This window comes from Lepidochelys olivacea (genome assembly GCF_965140295.1).
Source record: "Lepidochelys olivacea isolate rLepOli2 genome assembly, chromosome: 2".
Classification (NCBI taxonomy): domain Eukaryota; kingdom Metazoa; phylum Chordata; order Testudines; family Cheloniidae; genus Lepidochelys; species Lepidochelys olivacea.
In genome coordinates this window covers 158,341,538-158,357,122 of record NC_140412.1, presented here as the reverse complement: position 1 = coordinate 158,357,122, position 15,585 = coordinate 158,341,538, and the positions used below count along the sequence as shown (strand labels likewise).

At 36.7% G+C, this 15,585-nt stretch overlaps 1 protein-coding gene across 6 annotated transcripts in view; it reads right to left on the bottom strand.

Annotated features, from left to right (window-relative positions):
* Positions 1-15,585, bottom strand: part of BRD9 (bromodomain containing 9) — a 55,978-nt gene that overhangs the window by 35,224 nt on the left and 5,169 nt on the right. For 2 of the 6 annotated variants that reach the window (XM_084621840.1, XM_084621841.1), the window contains exons 3-7: positions 13,751-13,883; positions 11,437-11,497; positions 8,678-8,822; positions 4,627-4,737; positions 3,716-3,891 (exon numbers count right to left, since the gene is read on the bottom strand). In XM_084621840.1, coding sequence (XP_084477966.1) covers positions 3,716-3,891; positions 4,627-4,737; positions 8,678-8,822; positions 11,437-11,497; positions 13,751-13,883 — 626 coding nt within the window. The remainder of the gene's footprint in view (positions 1-3,715; positions 3,892-4,626; positions 4,738-8,677; positions 8,823-11,436; positions 11,498-13,750; positions 13,884-15,585) is intronic. The other 4 variants (XM_084621843.1, XM_084621845.1, XM_084621842.1 and 1 more) reach the window with 2 other exon arrangements.

Genomic DNA, 15,585 nt, shown 5'->3' with positions numbered 1-15,585 from the left:
TAGAAAGAAATAGTATTTTTCAATTCCCCTCATGCAAGTACTGTAGTGGAATCTCTATCATGAAAGTGCAACTTACAGACAAATTTTTTTTGTTACATTGCTGCACTCAAAAACAAAGCAATGTAAAACTTTAGAGCCTTATAAGTCCACTCAGTCCTACTTCTTGTTCAGCCAATAGCTAAGAGAAACAAGTTTGTTTACATTTATAGGAGATAATGCTGCCCACTTCTTATTTATGTCACCTGAAAGTGAGAACAGACGTTCGCATGGCACTTTTGTAACCGGTACTGGCACGTAAATACCTTGCAGACATACTAAACATTTGTATTCCCCTTTATGCTTTGGCCACCATTCCAGAGGACAGGCTTCCATGCTGATGACACTCATTAAAAAAATAATGCGTTAATTAAATCTGTGACTGAACTCCTTCGGGGAGAATTGTACGTCTCCTGCTCTGTGTTTTACCCACATTCTGCCATATATTTCCTTTTAATAGTTTCGGACTATTTAGCAGTTTCGGACAACGACCCAACACATGTTGTTCGTTTTAAGAACACATTCACTGCAGATTTGACAAAATGCTAAAAAGGTACCAATGTGAGATTTCTAAAGATAGCTACAGCATTTGACACAAGATTTAAGAGTCTGAAGTGCCTTCAAAAATCTGATTGGGACGGGGTGTGGAGCTTTCAGAAGTCTTAAAAGAACAACACTCCGATGCAGAAACTACAGAAGTCAAACCACCAAGAAAAAAAAAAACAAACCATCAACCTTCTGCCAATGGCATCTAACTCAGATGATGAAAATGAACATGCATTGGATCATTATTGAGCAGAACCCATCATCAGCATGGACGCTTGTCCTCTGGAATGGTGGTTGAAGCATGAAGGGACATATGAATCTTTATTGCATCTGGCACGTAAATATCTTGCAATGTCAGCTACAACAGTGCCATGCGAATGCCTGTTCTCACTTTCAGGTGACGCTGTAAACAAGAAGCGGGCAGCATTATCCCCTGCAAATGTAAACAAACTTGTTTGTCTGAGCGATTAGCTGAACGAGAAGTAGGACTGAGTGGGTTTGAAGGTTCTAAAGTTTTACATTGTTTTATGTTTGAATGCAGGGGTTTTTTTTGCACATAATTCTACATTTGTAGGTTCAAATTTCATGATAAAAAGAGACTGCACTTCAGTACTTGTCCTGAGTGAATTGAAAAATTCTATTTTTTATTTTTATAGTGCAAATATTAATAAAAAATAAATAAAGTGAGCACAGTATACTTTGTATCCTGTGTTGTAACGGAAATCAATATATTTGAAAAAATGGAAAACATCCAAAAATATTTATATAAATAGTATTCTATTATTGTTATCTTGATATTGTATTCTTTTTAATCACTTGATAGCCCTAATGATAATATTATATCCCATTAACTAATTGTTTAAAAACATTAAAAGCTTAGGTCTCTCTGACTCCGTCCAATGTTGAGTGTGTCAAATTTCTACACTTCTGTTCAGGAAACTTGATCAGTGACATTTTCAAAAGTGACTCAGGCACTTAGGATTCTAAATGCTTAAATTACTTTTGAAAAATGGAACTTAAAACTTAAATTTTTTTTAAAAAATTTACTTTACAACATTCTACTGGAAAAAAACCTAAAGGGTTCCCTCTCACCTTTTTTATCATGAGTCATGGCTGTACAAACATGTATCTTTAGGTTCTGGTTTTGCTCCCATTGCAGAAGAACTCCTGCTGACCTTAATGGTACACGATCAAGCCCTTCAGGTTGTGCAAGATGTAAGTAATTAAGCCCAAGGGAGTTATATAAACATTGAGGGGACCAGGAGAAGGTGCAAACCACTTCAGAATTTGATCTCCTGGATGGAATTTGAGACTAGTAATTCAGTTATCTGAGTTTATACTTTGGTAGAGCACCAAAAGAAAGGATGGTCCAGTAGTCAAGGCATTAGCCTGGAACCTGGGAGACTCAATGCCCTGCTCTGCCATAGACTGCCTGTGTTTTGAGAATAAGTAAATTAAAGACTACGAAGTCCTCAGATACTATGGTAATGGGGGCCGTAAGAATTAATCAGAATTTGGGCCCTATTGTGCCGGGCACTGTACAAACCTAAATGAAGGTGCTCCTCCTTATTTTGTATGTAAATGTTGAGTTTGTATTCCCATTAACAGAATTCTACTTCCAGTTTATTCTCCTCAATTCCATCAAGAAGCCCATGAAAAATAAACCAGTTTTATGAATGAAAGCACTAGCACTTACACTGTTGTACAACTCTCTCCCACTACAGTAGAACCTCAGAGTTACAAACACCTTGGGAATGGAGGTTGTTAATAACTATGAAATTTTCATAACTTTGAACAAAACTTTATGGTAGTTCTTTTAAAAGTCTACAACTGAACATTAACTTAATACAGCTTTGAAACTTTACTAGGCAGAAGAAAAATGCTGCTTTTAACCATCTTAATTTAAATGAAACAAGCACAAAAACTGTTTCCTTACCTTGTCAAATCTTTTTTTAAAACTTTCCCTTTATTTTTTAGTAATTTACATTTAACACAGTTCTGTACAGCACTGAATTTGCTTCTTTTTTTTGGTCTTGGCTGCTGCCTGATTGCATACTTCTGGTTCCAAAAGAGAGAGTGTGGTTGATCGGTCAGTTCGTACCTCAGATGCTCAGAACTCTGAGGTTCTACTGTATAATAATTCCAGTCAATGCAAACACTCAAACATTTGAAGAGGTCTATTTTTAACCCCACATCTCTGTCTCTCTCTCAAACGCACACAGACAGAACTGCTAAATTAATCTGTTTCTTCCATTAGACACTAACGATGATTACCAGAGCTGTCAATCACCAGGTCTGTTCCAAAAATCGCTGTGGCAGATTATATTCTAAGTTTTTTTAATATTTAAAGGGACACCATAAACTTGGAAAAAAAGCAATAGTTGACTGGAAATTTTGAACCTAGTATAGTTACTAATTATAATAGGCAAGATTACCTTAACTGAAAAATGTTTGCAAAAAAGTTTACTACTTTTTCTAGTGTGTTTACTCTGTTCATTTGACAAAACTGTTAGTTTTACTGTTTCCTTTGATAAAAAGACCCTTATAAACAAGAGGGGAAAAGAAAAAATGCCTCATAAAACATGTTTAAAGGGATACACAAACATTCAGTTTAAAAAAAACTACTATTTACTAATTTTGGACTTTTGTTTGCAACATCTATTTCATAACATTGGTGTCAAAACAGTCATCCTTTAAAAACTTGAAGTTCAAAATTTCTCAGTAGGTTTTGACATTATTCACAGGAACTATTTCTACAACTTCAAGAACTTTTGGGAAATGTGATGATAAAAAGTGACAGAGGCTTTAAGCCACCATTAAAATAAAGTCAGATCTCAATTTTAGAGCATGTAAAAGAGGAGGCGAAAATATTTATCTATTCATCAACAGCCATGTCAGGTTAGTTTGCAGAGGGAGGTATATTCAGCCTTAGAAGCAATATGGTTTGTAATAGATTTGGAATCATCAAGCTGTGAAACTACTGCATGATCAAATTTCATGTTAACATTGTATTACTTCAAGTATCAAACACAAAACTAAAAAACCCTACTCCTTACCCAAGCCTGGCCTGCTGCATTGATCGAGAGTACAATAGCTGCCACAAAGCAGTATGCATTTCCATTAAGACCTTTACCTAATAACTTCTTTACTTGGCTTTTTGGATTTCTTGGTAGTCTCTACTTGTACAGGAACGACTTCAGGAACAGGTTCCTCAACAGCTGTGTCTTCATCACCCAAAAGAGCTGCCTGCTGAGAAAAATCCATGTCCTGCATAAACGACATGCTGCGCTTCAAAGCTAACAGCCGTTCCTAGAATCAGAAAGGACAGAGCGGCAGGGACTTTACCTTTCCCTCATAGCCAAGATGCTATGATAATGGGATGGGATGGGAATGGCCATGGCCTTATTTTGCTCCTATTGTCTAACTTCCAATGGTGATGCAACATGATTTGGTCATGGTAGCATGGCACCAGAATTTCTCAAGCCCGACTATCAAGAAACAAATAAGAACTACACATGTAGATATAGCTGCCTCTTTTACATATAGACTTACCATAATTGAACTGCAACACACATGCAAGGTAGCCTGTAAACACTAGTCCACATTAACAACTATTTTAGAGTAACAGACATGGGAAAATTCCCTCAAATCCACTATCTTTTCACAGTCAAAACTTTTTAAAAAAAGCTCAGCTCCTTTAAAATCAATAGGGTAAATGAAATTTGTTTCTCAAGTGAAACCTTGTGTCCAAAGTTTCAGCCTGAAACAAATTTTTATAGTTGGGTTATATAGATTTAGGCCCTGTTTCTGCTCCCATTAAAGTTAGTGGCAAAGCTCCCACTGATTTCAGTGGTGCATAATCAGGACCTAAAAGAAAGGGGGGTTATAATGGAAATGCTGACAAGCCCTTAAATATAGCAGCACGGGTGTGCACTGCTATAATTAATGACAGATGGATGAAATAATGTTTATCACTATGACTGATTATAGTCCTTGTCAGTTTAACCAATCTTTTCTGCTTTTTGTTTTTAATAGATCTCTTACTTTGCTCATCATCTTAAAGCCTGTGTGGAGTATCTTCTTGGCTAGCTTGTAGTACACAGTATCTGGTCTGTTGTACGTCATTGCATTATCACACATCAGTTTAAAATCTGCCTGAAAAACACAAAACACAAGAGTTGCTAAAACTTCATACCTCCTTCAATAACTGAACATAAGAAAGAGCTCCAGATAACATCCTGTGAAGACAGCCACATTAAGAAGCATTCAATGCAAAGACATTTTGAGAACACCAAGAAGTGTTCAAGGACATTAAGTGAATATGAAGTAAAAGTGACTTGCAAAGGGTTGCACCTTTTTTGCTTCCTTATGATGTTCAGTGCTGTCCCGAAAGGTTAAATTTTATTTATGCACACACAACTTTTTCCTTGTTCATTTTTTAAACTCAGAAGTAGCTGGAATATAAAGTCTAGTTTCCCTGATTTTCCAGGCGGACTCACTGATGGAATGGAGTAGCCACAGATCTGTATTGTGAGCTCTCTCACTCCTTAACTGAAGGTTTGTGTGTCACTAAATCTTTAAGACAGACATTTTTCCCTTCCCTCCCAATCATTTATTCCAATTTAAATTAAAACGATGTAAACAAAAGCATGCAACGAGGAATTTTAGAACAGCCTGAATAAAAATCACTTCTCTTACTCTGGTTTAATTGCATGACATCTCTGATGTTACTATTCCAGTTCTATAGTGTCTTTCGAGAGAAACAGGGTACAGAAGAACAGAATTTCTAAAGTAAAAGCATTTTTGAAACTACCTTTCACACATCCTTTAATCATAAAAATAAAAAAAAAGTAGAAAAGGCATAAACACATTTTCTTCTTTTGCTTTCCATGTTCCCTTTAAAATCTGCTACTTCTTACTGCAGGACTGCTCTACAGGCATCAGTAACAAAGCCATATTCTGATATAAATTGGATAAGCCTTTTAAGTGTGCAATTCCTTTCCATGCACATTAAAAAAAGAACACTATTCATTATTATTCTCTCACAATAACCCAATGGAAAGTATTACTAACAGTTTTACATGAGATCCATGAACTATTTAAAAAAATTCTTCTGTAGACTTGAAATGGATATGAAAGTTTTTGCAAAGCAAGAATCAAAGCAAACACTCAAGTCCCTTGGCCTTCATTAAATTAGATCATGACATGATAAATTAGAGCTAGCTTGATAGCACTGGTTCCCAAAGGTGACTAACTCCCACTAACACTTAAATACTGAAAGGGTGGCTGTACAAACAACTAGATTTAAATGAGTCTCTGCACACAAATCAGGTAGCTACTCAATGCAAATCATAATTTCTTGGTCACTTGTGCATGAACATACCCTAACTGTGCGTGCACTTTTGTGCAAGGAATTCCATGCCTCTCGAAAAACAAGCCTTTGGAGTTTATAGTCTCATGGCCAGATTTTCAAAGGTGTTTAGGCATTTTTAAATGCAGATTGGAGCCTAATGGGATTTAAAAAAGCCCCTAGGTGCCTATAATTGGAGTTAGGCACTTAGGTGCTTTTGAAAATCTCATTAAGTGCCTAACTGCATCTTTAAGTGCCTAAAGACCTTTGAAAATCTGGGCCTAAACTCCTAACCAGATTCTGATCTCAGAAGAAACTCTTTAAATTAGAATAAATCTTTCTTTTCTTAATTTCCTGTTTCAAGGCAGGGATTGGGAAAGTCCTGCTCTGATACCAAGGGCAAAAGCCATCAATACAATGCTAAAGAAGCAGAGGGGCACAGTCACAGCTGCTGTGACCACTTGAGGTTAAGTGATTTGCCTCAAGCCTCTTCGATTAAAGAGACAATTTGAGGGACAGAAATGGGGGACCGTGAACAAAGGCACGAGTGAAGGAGCAAACAAGGTAGGGAGTCTGGGCTCTGTGTGACATGACTCCTTCTGAAGAGCTGTATGGGGAGGACAAAAATCTTTTCCTAAGCTACTGGCCTTGGAATAAGCGCCACTCCTTGGCAACAAAGCTATCGCAGGCTCCCTCACCCATTCTCTTTCCTTAGTTGACGTGTATGTTTCTGAATGACTCTTCTCTTACACGGAAATATTTATTCAGATCAAGTACCTCAGATAATCATAACTGGTGTAGCAGCAGTTAGAGATCACTCCTATAAACAGAACTAGAATGAACATTTATTGCTTTATAGGTAAATCCCAACAGCTCAAACTTCATCTCAAAATCAAATACGAGTCAGGGCTTATCATGGAATATTGGCGTAATGTGCTTTCTGTACACTTAATAAGGGAACCATCACATTTTGCACCAGCTACAATTTCCATGTGGGACTATGCCCATAAAAAATATAGAATGTACTGAAACAAGCAACCTTGAGATGACAAAGTATGAACCACAGTGATGAAACCCACATCTGAAAGAAAAAGATGCAAACTCTTTGTCAAGTACAGGAGATGACACACTTGGCAACCTCTACTCCCAGACTATTCAGTAGAAACTGGAGCTACAAAAAGAAACACAGGTGAAGACTTCAGAAACAAACGAGACACAATCCTGTTAATAGGGGGCCATGATATAATTGCCATAATTTCTGGGGTGGCTTCCCCCCTGCCGACAACCACTATTTCAGTCTTGCCTGTGTTGAAACTCAGCCTTCCAACTCTCATCCACGTCTTGCTGTTAAGATGCTGAATAGCTCATTCCAATGAACCAGTGGAGTTGGAAGAGATAGAAACAAAAGGTAAGTGTTAGTACACTGAAGACACTGCAACCCAGACCTTTCTTACCAACTCCCATAATGGTCTCATACTTCACTGAAGAGAGCAACCCTGAGTGAGAGCACCTTTGTGAAAGACAAGTAATTGTTTGCCCAATACCACCTTGACCTCTCAAAGCAAGGAACAGAACCACTCAACAGCCACACCACCAAACTCTATTAAGTTCTAAAGATGCATCAATACCACCTTATGAACAATGATATTTAAGGCAGTTGATGGATCTAAAAGAATCACTATGAACATCTTGTTTTCATCCATCACCAGTGGAGCAAGCAACCCCACCAATGTAGTTCCCGGTAACTAGAACCAAAATACACCCCATGGGAGTGAAACAGGCCATTTCCTCAAATCCCCTAAAACAAGCCATCAATAACCAAGAAACTGGGCCAATGCTAGCCGGCAATTTCAAACTGTAAATCCCTTGGAAAAGGCAATAATCAAAGAAAGAAACACTAACTGTACAAAAAGATTATACAAACTAAAATTAGAATTATTCTTTGTCAGAGGGCAGGTCTACATTACTGCTTAAATCGACCTAACTTAAAAAAAAGCCAGCCCCCTGAGCAACGCAAGTTACAGCACCCTAAGCGCTGTCCACACTGGCGCTGTGTTGGCAGATGCTCTCCCCCAACATAGGTCCTGCTTCTTGCAGAGTTGGAGAAATTATGCCGACGGGAGAGCACTCTGCCGTCGGCATAGAGCGTCTTCATCAGACACGCTACAGCGGCGCAGCTGCACTGATGTAGCGCTTCTAGTGTAGACCTGCCCTTACATAAAGTATCTGCCAAAGAATTATGGAGATGTTAATAGCAGCTCTCTAGTTAAAGCGGAGCTGAAATTTCCACATACAGCACATTTCATTTATGTCATAGAACATCACGATCATTTAGCATAAGTCAAAGTGCCTCCAAAGGGCACCATCACCTTTTGGTCACTAATGAACGAATCTAGATTTAAACAAATCATCTGGAGTTCTCTAAAACGAGTCCTTCTCGAATGTTTTTTCTGAATGTTATCTCCTTGTAGCACTGAACTGCATACCACAGTAAGTTTATCGGTAGTACACATTCTTGGTCTGTAATAATCTTAGCAGTTGCCCTAGGACAGCAGGACAGATTATAGAGTATACAGTATGTTCCCACTCCTACCAACAGGATATAAAAAAGTGTGATGAATTATTTATAAGTGAATGACATGTTAGAAGCCTGACTGACATGAATTAATTTCACCTAAAAATCTCACTCAAATTAAAGTTTTTTATTGAAAATGTTTTGAAGTAACCAAATTCTAATCACTTCACCTTGAATTCGGTAACTGATTTGTACTCATTTGCTGCTATTTTGTCCTTCATAGTGCCAAAATCCATGGGATGTTTTATTATCATGGAATATCCAGGAGCAATGGCATCTGTGACTGGAAAAGCAAAAAACCCATGAGGATCTTTCCTAAAAATGGAATAAAAAGTATATATAATTATGCTAGGAAAGAAAATGATCACTACTCCTTATAACATATCATTTTATGTCATTAACACCAGTTGTCACTTAAAAAAAAAGTATCTGCATCCATCTGCTGATATGGGAGAGAGAATTTTGACTTGATTTAAGAATATTTAGTCTGTTTGGAAATATTTTTATTAGGGGTGTCAATTAATTGCAGTTAACTCAAGCAATTAACAAAAAACAATCACAATTAAAGATACGTATCGTGATTAATCGCAGTTTTAATAGTACTCTTAAACAACTGAAATGTATTAAATATTTTTGAATGTTTTTCTTCATTATTAAACATATTGATTTCAATTACAACACAGTATACAAAGTTGACAGTGCTCACTTTATATTTTTTATTACCAATATGTGCACTGTAAAAATGGCAAACAAAAGAAAGTATTTTTCAATTCACCTCATACAAGTACTGTACTGCAATCTCTTTACCCTGTAAGTACAACTTACAAATGTAGATTTTTATTTGTTACCTAGCTGCACTCAAAAACAAAACAATGTAAGACTTTAGAGCTTACAAGTCCACTTAGTCCAACTTCTTGTTCAGCCAATCACTAAGACACCAAGTTTGTTTACATTTATGGGAGATAATGCTGCCCACTTCTTATTTACAATGTCACCTGAAAGTGAGAATAGGCATTCGCATGGCACTTTTGTAGCTGGCATTGCAAAGTATTTATATGGCAGTTTTTCTAAACATTCGTATGCTCCTTCATGCTTTGGCCACAGTTCCAGAGGACATGCTTCCATGCTGATGCTTTTTAAAAAAATAATGCATTAATTAAATTTGTGACTGAGCTCCTTGGTGGAGAATTGTATGTCTCCTGTTCTGTTTTACCAACATTCTGCCATATATTTCATGTTATAGCAGTCTTGGATGATGACCCAGCACATGTTGTTCGTTTTAAGAACACTTTCACTGCAGATTTGACAAAATGCAAAGAAGGTATCAAAGTGAAATTTCTAAAGATAGCTATAGCACTCAACCCAATGTTTTAGAATCTGAAGTGCCTTCCAAAATCTGATTGGAACGGGGTGTGGAGCATGATTTCAGAAGTCTTAAAAGAGTAACACTCCAATGCGGAAACTACAGAATCCAAACCACCAAAACGGAAAATCAAACTTCTGTTGGTGGCATCTGACGCAGATGATGAAAATGAACATGCGTCGGTCTACAGTGCTTTGGATGGTTATTGAGCAGAACACATTATCAGCATGGACGCATGTCCTCTGGAATGGTGGCTGAAGCACGAAGGGACATATGAATCTTTAGCGTATCTGGCACATAAATATCTTGCAATGATGGCTACAACAGTGCCATGCGAATGCCTGTTCTCTCTTTCAGGTGACATTGTAAACAAGAAGTGGGCAGCATTATCTACTGTAAATGTAAACAAACTTGTTTCTCTTAGCGATTGGCTGAACAAGAAGTAGGACTTAATGGATTTGTAGGCTCTAAAGTTTTAGATTATTTTGTTTTTGAATGCAGGGGTTTTTTGTACATAATTCTACATTTGTAAGTTCAACTTTCATGATAAAGAGATTGCACCACAGTACTTGTATTAGGTGAACTGAAAAATACGATTTCTTGTGTTTTTTACAGTACAAATATTTGTAATAAAAAATATAAAGTAGGCACTGTATACTTTGTATTCTGTGTTGTAACTGAAATCAACTATATTTAAAAATGCAGAAAATATCCAAAACTCTTTAAATAAATGGTATTTTATTATTGTTTAACAGTGTGATTAATCGCAATTAATTTTTTTAATCGCTTGACAGCCCTAATTTTTATTTATAAGTCAGCGCTTGAAACTGTTTATTGATTTACTGGTATGCATTCTGCACTTCACTTGTATTAGTTTTCCTTAAACAACAAAAGATCAGTAGAAATTGTGGTCACAACACCTTGCAGGAGTAACTCTGGTTTTCATCTTTTTGATTCGCATTTTTCTTCTTTCTACTAAAGCAGTTAATTCAGAGTGGTGTTCCTGATCAACTAGTTTTAGAATTAACAGCTGATTAATAGTCTCAAATTTAAAATGTATAGTTTTATTACGAAGGGAGAAAAAAATAGGTTCTACTAGTGATTTTTCAAAGACTTGGACTGTACAGAGCTGATATCTTCCAAAAAAAATTATAAAATGAAAAAACGTCCCCTAACCAGTGATTTATCAGCTCATTAATTATGAACTTTTATTTGAATCAGATAGAGAATAAATCATAAGATTTGACCAGAGATTATTCCATTTTATGGAACAAAAGTTTGTGGTTGGTTTCCAATCCCTAAAATAAGTAATTAATGTACATAAAGGGCCCTAGAACAAAAATCAAATTACAAATGACAACGGAAACTTCTAGTTCCTACTTTTCTAAATGCAATTAATCATGAATAGTTTCTCTTTCTGGCTCCAGTAAGGTAGCAATGGCGATAAACCAAATTATAAATCAGTCTGAAATGATTCATCCCAAAATGAAGACCAAATTAGAAGATTCTAAAGCAGCATGTTAATAAGCATCAGTTACCATCTACCTATAACACATGCAGACCTACCTTTGCAACTGACGAAGGAAATGCTCTAATAATTGTTGGATGGGTGTGCTCTCATTTTCAGCTGCAATTTGAGAGTGAAAAATATTTATAAAGTTCAGTTGAATGAAAGTATTTACTTCAGAACAAAGTTCATGTTTTATACCTAACCAAGTCTTTAATACGTAGCCCTACAGCCCGAACTCGCTCCAGAAGTCACTCAGTCTTTCATTTCAAGGGCAGCAAAAGCACATACAATAAATCTATTCCTGACATGCAATAAAGCTTTATTTCCTTATATGTTATTTAATTATATTAAATGAGAAATGTTCATGCAGAATAGAAGAAAAAGAAATACACACACTATGGTGCGTACAGCTACATCATCGTACATGACACACAACCTGCATATTTTATGGCAGGTATTTAACAACAAGGAGTAATATATTCAGGCATCTGTGTAACAGGAAAATGATTTCATATGTGACACCTGACTGTGCAGATATTGCTGCAGAAGTGCTGATTTCTGCATTTCCTCACTTCATTTTATCAGTGCAACCTTAGTGTTCCATTTACAAAAATTTTTGCATTCAGTTTTCCTAAAATTTGGGTTAATTTTTAAAAAATTAAGACAAAGAACAAAAACAGGAGCTAGAGACACAAGTATATTTTAATTACCGCACAGATGAATCTATGAAGTGCACACTGATCCCTTAATGATTGTGCACTTCAAGGAGGGTACACAGATTTAGCAGTTGCAAGAATTAAACAAGCAATATTCTGAATTCTCCTGGAAAGCAGATTAAGACCCACTTCTTACCTGGGTAACAGAGACCCTCTCCCCTTTCCTCAACCAGAACAGGAAGGACAAATGAAATGTTTGGGGAAGCCACATCTCTAGACAGGTGAAAAAGAGCAGCCTACAGGACACATATCACAGTCATCTATTTCAAATTTGCCAGGCTTTCAATGCCCCAGCGTGTTCAGAGGCAGTCAGTGTGAATTACCTGTAGGATTATGGCCCATCCTGACAGTAGGCTTACACCCTCAATTTAGGGAGCACCTATAACCTGCCAATTCCTCAATATTGATTTGCTCACTTGATAAGTATAGTTCCAGTCTTTAATTTGCCCTGTCAACAACCATCGTTCTAATCTTATGAAGACTGAAATGAAGCCTGCTAATTTTCATACAGGTCCAGATTTCTGCTAGACATTTACTGAAGTATCTTTCAAGGAAGCGGCCTAAGCAAAGTTAACAGGACACTCAGGAGTGAGATTCCTTTGTCCTGAAGTTTTTGTTGGGAAAGGATTTCTAAGAATTTAGAAGTCTGAAAGAATTTTAAAAAATGGCTTATAAAGATTATCTAAATTTAATATTGAGCATTGGCTCTAGGATCTAAAGGAATTTGTATAGTGAGAAGGGATAAAAACCACACATTACAGGTACATGCACTAGCTGCCTGTTGGCACCTGAAAAGGTTTTAAGGTGATATAAGCCAAATTAATAACTTAATGACTTAGGACCTGTGTACTTGAGAGCCTGCCACAAATAATATCAGGTAGGTGCTTGAACTGAAGCCTGACAATTTAGAAAAGAAAGCTTGCTGCTGGAGAGGCATTCTCCCTTGCCTGTGGATTTGCTCCTGTACTGGTCCAAAATAGTGTGAATTTTCTGACACTTAGGGCGTATTGCAAAGACCAATTTTTGTACAGGACACTGAGGGAAGGGTATGATTTAGAGGTGGAAGAGGGACTTGGGGAGAGCTTATGGACAGGGATTTTGTTATGTTTCATGCTGAATCACTGCTTTGGTGTGGGATCTTTGGCTCTTTTGCTCCTCTTTGCATTTTGTTATTATAGGTTATATTTTCATGTCATGTTAGGAAGTTAGAGAAATGCACAGGTCCTTTATACGTTCAATCTAAATAATTACATGTATCTGCAGTTCACCTTATTCTGGTGCACATATTGCAAACAGCAATACAGGAATGAAACTTAAATATCCTTTTTTTTAATATTTCAAACAGGCAAATGCGCTCTGATGTGAACTTGTGAAGAATTAACTGAAAATTTACTTCTAACTGGCACCTGGGAATGTACCCATCAAGCCCCAAAGGTGTTAAGAGGAATAACTGCTTTTCATAGAGTATCTTTCCAACCTGGAAAATCTGCTGAAATCCAAGGATTTCAGCAGAAATCTCTACATACTGCTTGAAAACTTAATATCCTAGTATATTATCAGAAGTATTATTTTAACACTCAGTTATGAAAAATTTTAAACAACATACTAGGAAATTTAAATTTTCCAGTTTTCCCATCTAGTCTTGGCCACTTACCTGGCTGAGTTCTGCAAGCTCTGACTGGGCGATCTGGAGGTGGCTCAACTTCCACTTTTTTCCCAGGATCAAAGTCATCCATTTCTCCCTCAGTGTCACACTGCTCTTTCTCCCTCTTTCTCTTCTTTTCTTCCTAATATAGCAATGAGAGCAGATAGTTAAAACAAGACATTCACAAACGGCAGTTCAGGTTCAGATAAAATATTCATACAAAAGCCTTTTATTAAAATAATACTAAGTATCCAAGTGACACCTATGAAAGTCAAGAAATTTAAAGAAAAATATATAGTTTCTTCAAATCCCTATGGGAAAAAAAACAGACTCCTAGTGCTGAACTGTAAGATGGACAATTATGGTTTAAAACATAACCTTATACATACTTTCTTTAAAATGATTTCTGTTACTTATACCACCTGTCTGCAAATCATTTCCATTTCTGTATCTAGTCATCTACTTTTTTTGGTTGGTAGTTACTATGCTTCTGCTGAAAAAATGGCATAAAATGTGTACAAATAATTGCACAATGAAAGAGCACAGTTAACTGTAAAGTTCTGTAAGCCCTAACTGGTCAGCTGTGATACTTCATTCATAGTAACTATAAGATGAAGCAAGCAGCACGTAGTTTTGCCTTGTTCATTGCACATTTATTGTCTGGTGCAGTAAGTAGAAGACAGTATGCACTGGGATGGAGTAAGTATGCTGAAACTCAAACGCCACAGTAGAGGCAACTACAAATGCTTTGCAAGATTGGAGATATTTGACAGATCTTCTCCTGTAAGCCTCCATAGCACATGAGCAATCTTGTATTGAATTAGGCGGCCTCACTCCCATTTTTTACTACAGTGCTTACCGATGCATGCTCAGTGCAGCCCTCTTTCATTTACAACATTTGGATCTATCACTGTTAAAAGGTTCCATAATTTTAGACTGCACATCTGCTAATTATGAAGGTCTGAAAATAGTGACTTAGCAAAGTAAAAAAACAAAACACATTATAGAACAACACACTTTTCTTCCCTAATGGCTGTTATTCTGTGCAATTTCAGTTTTTTAGTCCCAGGTAATTAGTGGTAATAGAGATGTTCAAAAATAAGTTGCAAAAATGTTTCTACAACAGAAACCATTTTTTCCATTGCCTTGTTCTCAAGAATTTCTGATCCATTTTTGATCAAACTTTCCAGAAAAATTCACTCTCAGGCAGAAAACAAACGTTGAAGATAATTCAAGTCACCGTGCCTAATGCACTACTGGAAGGTTTTCAAATACTACAGGGATGAAGGCCCTATAAGAATCTAGGAGAACTGAAAGGTAAAAGATTCAGAAAGATTTTAGCAAATAAAAGAAGAATGCTTTGACACTACTTAACTACAGATGTTACTAACTTCATGCCCGTTTATGGAATACAGGACAGTCTCATCTTGTACAACATATACAGCTTTCAGTAGCACAAGTCTGGGAAAGCCACGGTATTTACAACTAGCAAAGAAACAAGTGAGAAATGCAGGTTATTGCAAATGAGGGCCAATAAAATCTTTATATCACACACCATGGACTTTATGTACATTATAAAAGAGCTATTTTAGGAATGCTTTAAGGCGTTTTACAAAAGGTTATACTATTTTTTTTTTAAATCCCTCTCCTTTTGGTAAAGCCAAGCGCCTTAGTTATCAAGGGTATCTGTGCAGGTCTCAAAGGGAGCCACAGAAACCTTTAAACATGATCTAAAATAGATTTTCTATATCTAAGGATGTTAGTTTTGAAGTCTGACGTATCAGGAACTTCCAGGACAAGAATCACATGCTGGGTTCAGTTCAGAAGCTGGGACTCTCCCATTC